At 35.2% G+C, this 16,615-nt stretch overlaps 1 protein-coding gene across 1 annotated transcript in view; it reads left to right on the forward strand.

The window, feature by feature from the left end:
• Positions 1-2,335: 2,335 nt before the first annotated feature.
• LOC143462950 (ERO1-like protein beta) overlaps positions 2,336-16,615 on the forward strand; it is a 53,087-nt gene continuing 38,807 nt past the window's right edge. Inside the window, exons 1-3 of the mRNA XM_076961268.1 lie at positions 2,336-2,477; positions 10,303-10,422; positions 14,039-14,125. Coding sequence (XP_076817383.1) covers positions 2,385-2,477; positions 10,303-10,422; positions 14,039-14,125 — 300 coding nt within the window. The 5' untranslated portion in view covers positions 2,336-2,384. The remainder of the gene's footprint in view (positions 2,478-10,302; positions 10,423-14,038; positions 14,126-16,615) is intronic.

Raw genomic sequence — 16,615 nt, forward strand, 5'->3', positions numbered from 1 at the left:
GAAAATGTTTTACGGGAAATTGTTTGTAGGCAGCTTAGAGAAGCGATATGTCAGCACATTTGACAGGAAATTTATATCAAGCGAGGAAATGCAAACATAGGATTACTGAATTCATATAATATTATTCAATAATTTTTTCACTGTTGATTTTCAATTCTTCATACCTCTATTCATCAGCGTTACCTTGGTTCTACAAATCTTTGCACAATGTTTTAATGTCCCGATTGAGAGCAATGAGTGCTAACCACAAATCACTCTGAAATACTAGACAATTTCTTGCTTTTTTCTTCATGTGTGTCAGCGCACTAAATGTATTTTCAGCCAGGTATGTACTTGCAAAAAGGCAAAATTATATCATTGAGTGCAATAGTTTCAAGTATGGAAGCAATTACTTGTCCTTTTTCTATTCATATTTAAACTAACCATGCTTTCAAAAGTTTCCCTTCCACTGTATGTTGCAGATCAAGTGGTTCTTCTTCATCACTATTTCCATGGTAGGAAATATCATTCATTTCAGCACTAAATGGTTCAACAACAAAATTCACTTGACAAATATAATGAACTTCTGTGAATCTGCTTTGAATTTCTCCCTCCAATTTACCCAAATGTTCCACAAACTCTCTGCACTAATGTTAAATTATACCTTGCTAGACAATTTCATGTACTTGGGGACCAGACTGCAGAGTATGGCAAGAACACACCTGAGATTTGAAATTATTTCTGAAATGGCGTTGCACACCAGGACAGCCCAGTGTCTCCAAAAAAAGGAAACACTAACTTTTGCTCCGATTTATGCTGCAAAATTTGTCTTTAACCGATATCGCTAAAAAAAACAGGAAACCTTGATTTTCTCCCCGATTTCTTTCGTAAAGGCCGCATCTTACCTTCACAAAAACTGGCCAGCCTTGGGCAATGAGTCACAGTGCACACAAGGTGCTTTCTTGCACACCGGAATTGTGCTTCGGCACACCTTAGATCTTGTCAAAATCTGCCATACTCTTTAGTTCCATAGTCGCAGACACCCACAAAAACTATCCATGGCACTCACGAATTCAATTACTGTTGCATCTCACCTTTGCATATTTCATATTTACAATATTGAAATCAATGAAAATGCCTGTGAGGTAAGCCAAGCTCACAAAAAATCCATACTTTCAAAGAGTACTGTATACTTGCTATCTAACTGTTCCAAAAGCTCTTTTACCTTGTGGTGCATTTGAAAGAGTCAGCCATTAACCCTGCCACGAGATAATCATCTAAATTTTGTGTGAAGTAACAATGTTTGATGTTCTTCATCAACACACAACTCAGCAAACAATCGAACATTCAGTGCTTTCACTTCCCAAACACAGCAACAAAGCACTTTGTTTAAGCTGGCTGACAGCTTTTCCCTGCTAATGCTTGCCGGTGTATAAAGCAATGTATTATTCCACATTGAGGCACTATTGCCTTCAAATGTGAGTTAAATGCAACATTTTTCCTATCACTGACGCTGCTCCATTGCTACAGCAACCAACAAGGTTATCAAAATTTAAATTATGTTGCCCGAAATAATGAAGAACAGCATCAAAAATATATTCTCCTGTGGTAGTTGTCTGCCGGTTAATCGAGAAAGTAACTCGTTATTCAGATTGTTATTTTGAAGTAGTGTACATATAAAGAAGTAGAGCCTCTGATGATAATATGGTAGTACTTTTGTCCAGCTGGATGGCAAATTTTAAGTTTGCAAGCTCCTTCAAAACTATTTGTTGACAATTTATGGCCATATTATCAGTTGAGAGTTGAATCTCTTTCTTTCTGTAAAAAAATTGGTTGGTGTTAACATACATGTGTTTAATATAAAAAACTAAATATTTGCTTTAAATTTTTAAACCAATACTAATGAAAACCATCACAAGTTTACGCCATTTGAATCATGTCCTTTACAAAAAGTTTACAAGATAAAATGCTGTGGTTTAATGTCATTGCGACATTTTGCATTGTCTCGTTTAGTTGAGCTTTTGACTATGTTAAACGATCGTCTTGATATGACCAGTGCCTCAGCAAGATGTAGTTTACCGTAATTCCCTTTCACAACTAAGTGTTGCATTGTCAAATTGCAAAAGAACTCGGGAAAATGGACAAAATGCAATGCATAACAGTATGGAAAACATATGACTTGCATGACATCACTGTGCAGTAAAACAATTTGCAACGGTGTCAAATTAATATGTCATTAACAGAGATATAAACACAGCCAGTTTAATATCCTGTTCTTTCCCGTTTGATATTTGCTCAGTTGTTTAACACCCAGCTGCACTAAGAAAACAAATAGAATCTTGTTATTTTCAGATATGTGCTGTATTGCTCATACTACAAGAGTTAAGATAATAATTTCCAGAAAAATGTGTTTAAAAGTATTTCGATTTTTACAATACTTTTACATATGTGTTGGATTACTTTCATGTAATGCAAAAGAAGATCGGTGCTTCTGCCACGTAAGCTTGCATTGTATTTTTGTTAAACTGTTTCAAATGTGTGCTTATCCATCACACATATATATATATATATATATATATATATATTTAGTTAATTGAACTAAAAGTAGTGGATTATTTATGGTGAGTGTTGAAGTGTTAGGATATTGTCATTGGCTCAACATCGGTGATGTACAATTAAAAAACTTCCCATCCAAAATTTGAACGGTTTTACAATTCATTTTCTGTTTGATTAGAATTGTGTTATTTGAATCAGAAGTAATATTTCAAAACCAGTCTTCAAAATTTGGCTTTGACCAGTTTCCAATTTTTCATAAGTAACCGATATACAGTAGAACTCGTATCTAGAACCAGTGACATTATCCATTCCATTATACACAATATCCGTTATATACGAAATCGACAAGAAATGCCAATGACAGACATAGATCACTGTAACATAGTTTACATGTCTTTAGAATGGAAATATTGAGTGATTACAGATTGCATGGCTGTAAATGCTCTTTTCTACACAAGTTTTTGCTCTAATATGGTGGTCAAACGTATAGCGTCCTCAGTTATAGAACTGTCATCCATTGACAGAATGATGCAATCAAGAGCTTGAACAGCTCATTTGACCATCGGTTCAAGCTCATTGAAAGGCATTTTGTAACATTGTTGTCGTCTTCACTTTCAAGATTAACCCGATTGTTTAAAATCTCTGCCACTATTTCTGGATCAGTCGTTCTTTCAACACAGCTTGCCTCATAGTCAACATCAACGCAATATTCTAATATAGGCATCTCTCTAATCATGTCATGAAGGTTATCTCACATGTTTGTAAGCACTCTTGAGTTCACTTTCGGGCATGTATGTCACTTCGGTACCATTTGCTACTCCAGATGATACATCTCCATGGACAAAACCAGCATTACTGTAGCAGTTGGCATTTATTGTGGGCGTTACCAATGACTATGCTCTATTAACAGCAAACATACAGTTGACTAAGCACCATTTGAGATCCTGTGATGATATTTTTAATATACAGTTTGTATACGGTATAAAATTCTCGTCTTCGAACATCGGCTTACCAAGCGTAACACTGCGTTACGTAATATTACTGGTACTGGTAATAATAAACGCTAATGAAAACTTATACTGCAAACTAAACGCACGCAAAAAAAGGCAAGCACGAAATTTTATAGTACAACTGATAACGGTAATCAGGAAGTTATCATGACACAGTGTTACGTTTTGGTAAGCCGATGTTCGAAGACGAGAACACAACGCAGTAGCTAAATTTTACGCATAACCCACTGATGGGTCGCATCGCCGTGACCGTGTTGAAGTTTCCACGGACCCTTTAGCTGTTGCAGCCCCCTAAATTCTTCACTGACTTAGACCATATCCTTCTAAAGCTAGCATGAAAATCTAAGTTGGAAGCATTGACTTTATTTTCTTGGCCAACGTTTTTCCTGACTGCTTACGTCAACAGTGTTACTATTTCATAATCCTATTCTCAGACTGAAGAAATTCTTTGCACGACTTAATCCCAGCGATGATTCCTCACTGCTGGAGCCCTGATTACTGAGCTAGCTTTTGTGCAAGGTCCGATTGTCACACATTTTTGATTTTGTTTGTTTAATGTTATGTATAATATTGCCCGAAGAGATTTAGTTAGTTCTGCTGCTGTCTTGTCTAACCATGTCAGCACATCGGTATCAAATCTTGTGTGTAATATCAATAATAATATGAAAGCATAGGTGTATGCATAGGCTATAGCAAGAGCATTTTATGGTAAGAAAGCCTAGATCGGCTTACATTTGCAGTAATGTATTTGTACTGGTAAATGTACATGCTAAGCAACAGCTCATGAGCTCATCTTGCTCAATTTTCACTGTTTATCTTTCCTAGTCTGGTATTTAACTGCTATTAACGAGTTACACGATAATGCTTGACCAGTACTTATACTGTCTTCTGTAACATTCAAACCCTGAAAATAACTATCACCTGCTACTAACTATGTAACTCTCCCATCCCAAATACGATGTTAGCCAACCACTACTATCATAACTAGTTCAAACCTAGGTCCTCTAGCATGTTGTGTTCACATTGTGACGTCATAATGACCGCCATTTCTATCATAAAAAAGACCAAATTTATGATACACTTTTGGCAATAACTGCTTATACCCACTACATATTAATTATAACAGCCATTCTCTGTTATACTTACTAACAACTTTTTTCTGGTTTCAGGTTGACTTGTTTCTGGACGTGCCTCTCAGTTTAAGTCAATTATGTTTTTCCAATACATAATTAGAAACCATATATAATTGATTCATTTAGAAAGAAATGAAAGTATTAATTTAAGTTTTTTGCACATACTTACACTTTCAAAACGCGAAACACCCAGATATTCAACTTTACCTCTTCAGATTTTTCATTTTCTTTCAAAAAAAATCAACGCTCGTCAATAATGAGATTTAAGCTTCAGTACCGTAAACGGTGTAAGCTTCAGTATTACCATAAAAAGGCAGAATATGAGGTAGTATTGCAGGGGTTAGTAAATAAATAGTAGTTATAAAAGTTAAACCCACCAGGGTGCTACCTCTTATTTGAAATTTTTTTATGTATGTTCAAACGTCCCAAATAGGCGCACGTTTTTTTGGAAACTTTCCAATTACAAGTTACTGTGTGCATCAACTTGCAATAAGTCACACTTGGGTGAAAGATGGCATCTACCTAGACTTATTAATAATAAAAGTTTTAAATAACAGCAACTACTTTTCGTGTAAATAGTATTTTGCACTGCGATTTTATTGCGGGCCAAAAACATCAAATTAGCCACAGTGGTCCCCAAACAGGCACGGTGAGTATAGATGTTAAGAAAAAGGATTCACCTGATTTGTTTCACGAGGCACGTGCCAAATAATTGGGACAGACGATGCACAGTTAATTACTTAAACTCGTAAATCTGAAATTTTCTTTGTTTATTAGTTTGTAAGCCTAATGCTGCATTGTCTGTACAATGTTTGTATTAGCGCAATCTTATAGATGCAATGTACATCACATACCCGGTGTGAAGAATATTGCTGATGCACTATCTCGTTTGCTAGATGAGGACAATAGTAGCAACGGGGGATGAGAGACCAACGAATATATCAAGTTTCTTGCCGTTGAATCAACTCCTATTGCATTGAGAACAAAGGTGATTAAACAAGGCTCAGAAACTCACTCAGAAATTCATTTGCTGACAGAAGCAGTTCTTGGGAATGATTGGACAAGGAAGGAATGCAAGCTGCACCTACCTGTTCAGAATGAGCTCACGATTATTGGACATGTCATTCTTCGTGGAACAAGAATTGTTTTATTACAAAGTTTGCATAAACTTGTGCTGGAACTTGCACCACCTACCTGTTCGTAATGAGCTCACGAATATTGGACATGTCATTCTTCGTGGAACAAGAATTTTTTTACCACAAAGTTTGCGTAAACTTGTGCTGGAACTTGTACATGATGGAGACCCAGGCATAGTCGTTATGAAACGTTGACTTTGACAGAAGGTATGGTGGCATGGTATTGATAAAGAAAGTGAACGGTTCTGTAAATCATGTTACGGTTGCCAACTTGTTTCAAAACCAGCTAGTCCTGAACCAATAAGTAGTACTGAATTACCATCAGGCCCCTGGAATCACTTACAAGCTGATTTAATGGGATCATTACCTTCCGGAGATTGTATTTTTGTAGTTGTTGATTATTATAGTCGGTATTTTGAAGTGGATGTTATGAAATCGATTACGTCGGCAAAAATATTTGCTAGTCTTGAACAAATGTTTACTACCCATGGTTTACCCCTGTCTATTACGTCTGACAATGGCCCTCGATTTATAAGTGGTCAATTTAAAAGTTATCTTGATGACCAGGGCATTGAACATCGTAAAGTCGAACCAATTTGGCCCCAAGCAAATAGTGAAGTTGACCGTCAGAATAGATCATTACTCAAACACCTAAAGATTGCCCAGGTTGAAGGTAAGGACTGGAAAAAGGAGATTAATACTTATTCATTGATGTATCGTTCTACTGCTCATAGTACTACTGGAGTTAGTCCAGCTGAATTGTTGTTTAAGCGTAAAATACGTACCAAGTTACCTGAGTTTGATTTATTTTGTTTTGATTTACAATTTTCTCGTGACAATGATGCAGAGTTTAAGCAACAGGGGAAGGACTATGCAGACTTAAGACGGTCTGCTGGGCATAGTTATGTTAAACCTGGGGACACTATGTTACTTAAACAATATGTGCATGATAAATTATCCACTACATTCCATAAAGAACCTTTTGTGTGGTAGAAAAACATGGAAACAGTGTTGTAGTTTATAATGCTGGAGTGCCGTATAAATGTAATGTGTCACATGTAAAGAAATTTAATGCTGATAATGATGCAATTGATTGTTATAATTTGAAAACGCCTAAAACTCAAACCAGTTTTGAAATTTCAAGTCAGGAAGTTCCTAAACCCTCTATTAATCTACGGTCTCGTAAGTCGTAACGACCTCAAGAAACGGGAGCATTATGATGATTTTGTACAATGTGTTTTTTTGAATGTGACTTAGATATGAATATCTTTAATGATCCTGTTTTATGCACAGTGATCTGTGTTCTATAATATTACCAAAATTTAGTTAATAGGGAATTATACATTTGACATGGGAGGAAATGTAGTGTTTGTGCAATGTTTGTATTAGCGCCACCATGTGTTTATTGATGTGTTATGTTGGAAACATTGCGATCACGTTGCGAGTTGACATTGGTAAATGAAGTCACTCTTTTTTAAACGTGTAAACGAGGGAATGTTACAAATACTATTAAGTTGTGAAGCCACTAGTGGTTCCAATTAAGACCCACTACTTTTTGTTAATGTGTATTATGTTTGGTGAAGGTAAAATGTAAATATTGCAAATAGTATTGTCTGCCAACATTAGAATGGCGTGCTGTTAATATCAAAGTCAAGTATTATCTGCACTCTTGAATTTCTTGGCGTGTTGCTTTTTCAAATTACAGTGGGACCTCGTTAATCCGGACCCCGAACAACCGGAATCCCCGCTATCCGACACAAAACTGCCGGGAACGGATTTCTTCCTATGCATTTTACCCCTTTAATCCGGAAACCCCGCTGTCCGACTCCGACACAAAGTTTTGGAACAAATGTGCTAAATCAATAGCAATAAAATCCGATAAACCGGATTATTAACAGTTAAGCGAAAATGATTCACGATTGTCCTAATACACTATATACACTGGGTAGTTAGTTGACGAAACAATAGCCGATTATCTACGCATGATAACGTTGCGGTCTTTATTGATTCAAAAGTACAGTACTGTACAGCATTGCGCTTTGTAAAAAATTTTAGCCGCACAGCTTTTTAGTCATACTATGAAATACTGTACAGTATTTTAGAAACGAAAAAATAAATTGTTCATCAACAGTAACAAACAACACTTCCGCGGTCGCAAAAAAAATACGTACAGTACATCGGTTGAGTGCGGCAATCTATTGAAGACATACTGCTGCAACTCAATCGTGCTATCAGCTTTTGATATCGCATTGCGCAAAGATTTGAAACAGGTCAAAGAAAGTTCAAGACTGCTGGTCCCGCCGGAATGCTTCGCCATGCAAGAGCGGTTGTCAAACCGATTTGCGGCCGCATGTTTGTCACTTCTGGCTTAGAGCATTCGTCTTTAATACGGTGGTTCTGGGGTTCGACACTGGGTCGGATCATACAAAAAATATAATTTTATTTTAGTTGCTGTCCAGCCAGAAAGTCGATACTTAGAATTGGAGTAAGGTGCATACTGCGTTTTGAACACGGTGCTGCATTTGCAAGATTGATTGATTTTTTACTTTCCGATAATCCGGATACCCCGCTAAACCGACATTTTTTGACGAAACGACCAATAGGCGAAAACGACCTTTTTTTCACCTTTTTACGTAATTTAATGAAGTAGTAAAGCATAATGAAAGCAAGTGAAGCGTAACACCTGAGAAAAATTAAAACATGTGAGACTTAACACACTAAATAAAAACAAAACACGTGGGGCACAACACTTGATAAAAAAGAAAAAAAAGCATCAATAAATGATAAATAGCACTAAGATTGTTGCAAAACGTTGCAAAGCAAACAAATGACAACACATGAGCAATTAACATCAAAAGCTTTGTTGCCAATTCTCGTCTATTTATAGACCTGACATCATTGAATACACACTTCACTGCTGCAAACTTTGGAACACGCCACTTGCTTCCTTTTCCAAGTTCTATCCCCGAGGGACTTCTGATATGTTGTAGACAGGAAAAAAATTAATGTCGCGCTGCACTAATGAGGTTTGCTTTCTTCAGCGAGGTTTTGTTTTGTTGCATTAACAAGTTTACCTGGTGTCTACCTGGCAAATCTACCTTTTGCGTAAAATACTTCCATTCATGTTATATTTAGCTGCAATACTTCGGCAATTCCCTTTACCTTGCAGAAACTTATCAACAGCATTTTTTATGTCCTCATTGGTCCACTGTGCTAAGTTTTTGGTTAATTGAATCCTGCGGCATATTTCAGTTTAAATTCACCACTAAATTCTGAAATTGCTAGGCTAGACTAAGTGTCTTCCCTAATCTCTATTAAGCCGGAAAAATACTCGAAAAACTTTTCTCTTTTTTGCAGTCACCATGATTATGATATTATGTTTTGCATTCCGATCGGGAGAGCTTTTATTACTGACCTCGCTGAAAGTGAAAATGATAAGGCTGAATGGTTTTGACGTTATAAGGCAGTAGGCGCTTTAATGCTAATAGTAGAGTTGTTGTGCCTTTTAGCGACAAGTATAATGTACCTTTTCATCCACAATTCGAAAGTAGCGACCCATTTTTCATGTCTTAAATGGTTAAAGGCTTTGCCATTCTATTTCCTAGTTTAGTGAAAAGTTTAGTTAAAGGTTTTGCCATCCTATTTCCTAAGTTAGTGCTTTACAAAACATGTTTAACGTACAAAATAATGATTTACATTTTAAAAGACACCAAGAAAAAATAAGGTTAAAACTTCAGTCAAGCGAAGAATGACACTCAGGTGAACTGTGTTTTTTAATGTGCAAACCACAAAATGTGTACTAAATTCAAGTGCATGTTATTGCTTCTAACTCGGCGGAAGATTTAAAAATCGAAGACTAAGACTTTCCATTAGTAAATGACATAAAAAATTTTTGAATTTACCAGCCTAGAACGTGCCACAACAAAGTTCAGAGAGCCAATGCGAAACATGTTATTGGCCAAAAATCAATAGCCTTTCAAAGTACGTTCAGACGAGAAGGTCAGACCACATGCAGTAAGCTTATCTTTAGCATATGGTTAGATGAAAGATAGTCAACAAAAAAGCATAAAGGCGATAATTTATTTTTTGTTTGGTTTTTTTATAATGAACGGTGCACATTTTTTGGGGACAAATCTGTGTGCACTCGATTTAAGTTGTTTGACTATATATAAACTTATACAACAGTATTATATCAGATTTTCGCGAGAAACCATAATGTTGGAACATTTTTGTACTGGTGCCTGGTGGTAGACAAAGCAAACAGTAAAAAGTTATTTTTTTATACTGCATGCATTACCTTTATTGGCATTTACTTGAGAACCTATCTTTTAATAATTTTTTTGCAAAACAAAATTTTTTTAAATATATCAATGTTTTAACTTATTCCAACTGTTCAATTGTATCAAGTGCTTCATGTGTTTTGCTGTGCTGTTGCTGTTAAATATCATATACATTTTTGTAACAAATTCATATTTTTTTCCTCCATAGTTATCTGGTCAAGTTGATGATTGCTTCTGTGACATTGAAACTTTGGAGCAGTTCAACAATGAAAAAGTTTATCCTCTTATACAAGACATAATTCTAAAAGACTATTTTAGATACTACAAGGTTAATAAAAATATAAGTGTTTTTACAAAGTGGCACTCTGTTGTATGTTTGTTCGTTCCTATGTACGAGGAATACCGACAATAGTGATTTGGTTAAATGTTTACTTGTTAACAAATATATCTTTTTGCTTTCTAAGTTGTTTTCTTACATTGAATTACACATGTAGGACAAAGCATCTTGTTAGACCAGTGGTTCTCAAACTGTGGTACGCGTACCACTAGCGGTACGCGTACCACTAGCGGTACGCGAGAGCTTTTTAAGTGGTACCGCGTACCGCTGAACATGATTTTCGATGTGCTGTGAGTAATGTGTTACCCTGGATAGACAAGCTTGAGCAGAAGAAACAGTTGCATCTATCAAATTATATTGTGTTTTCTTGCTATTCATTGGTGTTATGGTATAGTAATAACGGTAATAACTATAAATACCGGTACATTTGAGTAAAATAAGTCATTCAGGAGCCAGGTGGTACGCAGTGTAGTAAAAAAAACGAATGAGTGGTACGCGATCGGAAAAAGTTTGAGAAACACTGTGTTAAACTTATTTAATAGTTACTAAATTCCAAAATAATATTTCTTTAAATCAACCCGGATTAACATTATTGTATTTTTTTATTGTTTTTTTTTGCCAGCTATTGCAACACACATACTATGCAATTTGGGGGATCAGTCAAATTAGGTTCCCATTAATGGATTATGTATATGTGTAAGATCTCTGGTTTTACAAGGTTTTTATTATCATGTCATAATATGTTTGGATTTTGTTAACCCACTAGCCATACTGCCGTATATCTTGTAATGTACGTCCCAACACATTAGGTTAACCTAATGTGTTGCATACTAATCAAAAAATATATTTTACCTGCTATAGCACAGTAAGAAATCCAAGCACTTAAAGTGTCGCAATATTCTGATTTTTGTAATACCATGGTCAGAACTACTGTAAACAGTAAAAGGTAAATTAAACTATTGGAAAGTCATTTGGATGTTACTTATATTATCTGTATATATATAACTACATCATTGCAGTTATTTCTTAATCACCAATACTTCAATTTTCAATGGTTTTTGCGCATAGAATGTTTTGAGACGGGATGTGATAACCTTGGGTTTGTTGTTCAGTTAATTTGCTAAGCTGGCACTAATGCTTGGTATGGTATTAACGACAATGCTTTGGTGCATAAACAGCAGAAGATGCATATATTTAATTAGCAAATAACAAAAAAAATCAGTTACAACTTAGGTGACGAACTTATCCGTTGCTGAAAGTGCCTAGTCTGTTACACTAAGACTCTCTCTTTTAAGCTTAGTTTCCTCAAAATCTGAGACTTTGGGTTAAATAGCTTGTTGGTTTGACATGGATGTAGGGCTACCCCTAAGACTCAAGAATTTTGTTTTCAAACCTGATAATAAATTTTGTATGATATATATATTAAAAACTAAGAAACTAGGCTACTGTATGGTAATCTTTTTGTAAATATTTCATAATGCTAGCGTTAAAAGGGTTAAAATGATTGAGAGGAAGCGATGGATGTGGACGATGCTAGTTCATAATGCCAGCGTTGAACTGCTAAATCGAACAAGTAAAATCGATAGCTATTTGTTTTATGACGAGTGCGCCTGTTTTACATCCTAACTCAACTATGAATATTTACCTGACTTGACCATACAGTTTCTTTTTTTGTGAAACAGCGGCAGGCATGAATTAATGCTTCTACAGGTAACATTTTTTGGTAGCTAGTAGCAGAGTGGTTAGAGCTGTTAGCTCACCGTAATGTGTTCGATATTAATCATGGCTGGGGCATGAACAAAACAAGTTGACTTTCTGTTAAAGAGTTGTTGAAGGAAAATATTGAATGTGGTGGAGATGCAGTTATTGCCAGAAAAATGTCGCAAAACTATAAATGTGGTGTTAATCATGATGTATTGGACTATTAGTGGCCATTATTACGATACAATGTGAAAGCAATGTTGATCAACCCACTGTTGAAATCAAGTATGAATAGAATATATAATTTGTTTTGTTTTATTTAGGTTTTAGGTAATTTAGTTACGCTTACCGTATTTTATGGACCATAAGGCGCAATTTAGATCCTTTTTTTCCTTTTAAATTGATCGTGCGCCTTATAAACCGGTGCGCCTAATGTATGAACAAAAAACTAATCAAAGCAATTTATTGACAGTGCGCCTTATAATCGGGTGCACCTTATGGTCCGTAAAATACGTTAACTGAATTTACAGTTGGTGTATCTATACCTGTAAAAGTTCAATGTTAAGCTATACTTAGCTTCACTTAGCTCAATCTTGGTTGTTCTTGCTAGTCCAGTCCTGGCATGATAAATTCAAAAAACACAATTATTTTACTACTATATGAACTGTTATATATGTAACATTTCTTTGTTGAAAATAAACAACAGTGGATCGTAACTAATCATCAACTTGGAAAAGTTTTTTCGTCTAAAAGGTTTAGCGAAAATGTCACTACTGCTATACTTGATTCAAACGCCAGTCATCTAGCATGTTGGTTTCACATTGTGACGCCATAGTCATTGCCACTTCCGCCACAACGACAGTGAATTTGTCCTACATTTTTGACATAACTACTTAGCCAACATAATATTGCCAAATTCTTTTGCCAGAATATTTCCTGAGAGTTATTCTTTGGTTTAACATGAAATTGTTTTTGGAGTTGTCTTGCTTTTTGCATAAATGGGAAACAAAATCAATTGTAGCTATTTTTAATGTGCTAATACAAGTAAAGGACATTGTATTGTCTTATTATTATAGTTGAAACATTGCAAGTTTGACATAATGCTAAATGATTTTGATTGCTGCTATTGTCCTTGGATTAAGTCCATTTGTGTTGAGATGTTGTAATTCCATTCATTGCAGTAGGCCTTGTTTTCTTGATTAGAATTATCAAGAGGTGAGTTGCAACAGTCAAACCTCTCCTAAAATTTACCACCAATCTGAACATTTTCCAGTTTTGTCATCTTATCAACCTTGGGAACTTAACAGAAAATTGAAATTAAAATAAACTAGCTGCAAGATAAATTAATTTGGGAACTACTTAAATTGTGAACCAGCTAAGTACAGTTTATAACCAGTAACCACATTTTTTAGTTATTTTATAGTACCCTCGAAACCAATGCTGTAATCATTATTATGCAAATGATAAAGGGATTCACCTTATTGTAAGGTTCTAATTTAATAGATATAACCATGTTTTAATGCAATGAGTTATGTTATCATCAGAAAAAGTTTAAAAGCCAAACAACAACAGAAGTTATAGAGAAAAAGTTTTAGGTGATTCACTTAAAAAAAGCTTAAGACGCATAAAATATATGATGGTTGATTAATGATAGCAATATTGATCATGAAACAATGTTAACACCAGATTCAAGAGATTAAGACATTAAGAAGAAATTTAAATTTGGGACTGTTCCAATTAAGAGGATTGGAGATAACCAAATCTGCAGCATTGACTGCAATTTAGTGATTTTGATCAAAGCCAGATTTTGTCCAGCAACACACATTTTGGTTGCATAAGCGTATTTTAATGCAGGTTGTAACAAAAATGCATCTGGTATTTTCGTAACAATGTGTTATTTTTGAAGGTTAACTTATTTAAACCTTGCAAGTTTTTTGATGGAGATGTCGGTTTATGTGAAAATGAAGCATGCAGTGTAAAGATTTGTCCTGAGGTAACTTGTTTTAAAATGAACAAAGTGCTTTTTCATTATTGATTAATTAAATTATTTATCAAACAATAGTGTTAGTCGAAAATTAATTCTCCTTCATGCCTTGTTTTGCTGTTATTAGTAGTTAGCTAGTATGTAAAGTATTAGAAATGCATAGGTGGTCACTAAACTTTTTCTGTATGCAAGCTGATGCATATATAAGGTCCGGAACAGTTGATGTTTAGCTCGAAACTTTTATCTTCCTATCCCGACTTATTTGATGAAAACCATCTAAATTAACAAAGTCTGTAATGGCCTTTGACATATGCCTCCCAGTTATACTGTGATTAAGTATTGACGATCTATTGGTACAAACTATAGTTAAATTTAAAAAAAAATGTTAGAACATTTCATTGTTAAGCAGTGATGATAAGGCCTCATTAGTGGGTTAACACGGCTAAAAACACCGTCTACGGTTACACTGGAGGCCACTCCTGAAACAACATTCTTTGCTTCCACAAAAAGGCTGCAAAGTTTATTTTTTTTGTCTTTCCAAGACTTCAGGGCAATAGGTTTGACACCATCACCTTTTATTCGCAAACATCCTATTTCCACTAACTGTATTCACAGTGATTGCTTCTACTTTGCTAATGAGATAATCTGAAAATATTTCATTTCAACTGCATCATTGTGTGATGAGCTTTTTCTGCACCCTGCATACAAAACTTTCTTATCTTACCGTTGATTTTTTGATATTGTCTGAACCGTGTAAACCAAATTTTTCAGTAAAATAAAAACAGGATATAGTTTGGCAGTCTGCAGGTTAACTTTATTTTTACTTTTCTACATGAGCTTTCGCAAGAACAAGCAAGCTTCGATTTTTTGTAATCACTCTTGTATTCCGCCAAAGCTTTGTTACATCATAAAAGCAACACAATCTTATTTGGAACACAAAGAAGCAAGACATAGGATAGGCATGAAACATTGTTAGCACTTCAGGCTATCTGGGTTAGATAGGAAGGCTAGTTCTGTAGACTACAGACTGTAGTGAAGAAAAATCGTATTTTTTCCAGTCGTCCTTATTTTGGGTTCCAGATCGATGGCAGCCCTGCTTATAGGGTTTCTTCTTACTTTCTCATTTGTTTGCTAGCATTAAATAATATTGGTAGTAAATGCAAAATTTCAACTTTATTTCAATGATATTATTTACTAAATACATTCGTCAATTCAAAACAAAGTTGGCCATTTGGCAGAAAAAATACAGTTTCATTGACATAATTATTAATATTCTATAACACCTGCTTTAAGTGTGCCTGAAGTGAAAATTGTTTTATTTTTTATTTTAAAAATTTCACTACTAACCTTTAAGCCAAAGGGTAGTCGGTTCCATGTATATCAGCCATGAGGTGTGATCACAGTTGTTAGTTTGCTTGATTTTTATCAAGTTTCACATTCCAGTACGCTTGCTTAACATCAAGTTTTGTGAATATTTTTGCGTTGTAGAGTGGGTAGAATATCTTCAAGAGTTGGACGTCGATAGTCTTCTTTTTTTAAAGCTATATTAAGAGGTTTCGGGTCACTGCAAAGTATAAACCTCCTATTAGATTTATCCACTATAGCCATTTGACTCGCGCAGTAAGTCGATTTGTCAAATGGGTTTAACACTTCTCTAGTTGTTACTATACTGGAGATAAAGTTTTTGTCATTTTGTGTGATCAAGTTAGTGTCCTGGATTGTTTTCAGAGTTAGTAAACAATTAAAATGATTCTTGAGAACTACCAGTCTAACCGAACAGGTGTTGATGGTTTTTAGATCAAAATACTGAAGTGTTATTTCCCCAATTGGCTTAATAGATGCCTTGTTCCACATAACTTAGTTATTTTGTGAACTTGCTCGCACTTGTCCTGTTCATACAAATTTCTGGCATATTGTGCTGACATCTGCAGCAGTGTCAAGATGGAATCAAACTTCACAATTCTTTACTTTGAGAACTGCCTTAAGATTTGGTTTCGCAAGTGGAGTTCATGTAGGTAAGCAGCTTTACTATCTGATGAAGGTGTAGTACTTTTATTTTCCAACACGTGGACTCTCTTCTTATAATGTTACCTTATAGTGATTTCTGCCTTTGCTTTCTAAGCATTGTTTTCCGTATGCCGGACAAAATGATTTGCCTCTTTTGTGTTTTCTTCCACAGAATTAGCACTGTTCGAAACCACTGTTGGGCTTGTGATACATTTTTCCACCTAACTGAGATTTCACTTTGCACCGCAAAAGCCTCAATTTGATTTGCATTCGAATCATGAAATTCAGTAGGGCTGCTAAGCCGACATTTCAAAAGCTCAACAGTTATGGGTTGCTTTGTCAGGAGTGAGGTTTGTCTCCTGTAAAAGTACTTCTGGTGGCATTGTAAAGACAGTTTTTTCCTGGATTATTTGGTCTTTTTCAAGGAATCGACAGGAATCTGCCACACTTTTTAAAATGAAAATTATCATTCCATGAATTTTCATTGTTGTT

Source organism: Clavelina lepadiformis, chromosome 6, assembly GCF_947623445.1.
Source record: "Clavelina lepadiformis chromosome 6, kaClaLepa1.1, whole genome shotgun sequence".
In the NCBI taxonomy this organism is placed as follows: domain Eukaryota; kingdom Metazoa; phylum Chordata; class Ascidiacea; order Aplousobranchia; family Clavelinidae; genus Clavelina; species Clavelina lepadiformis.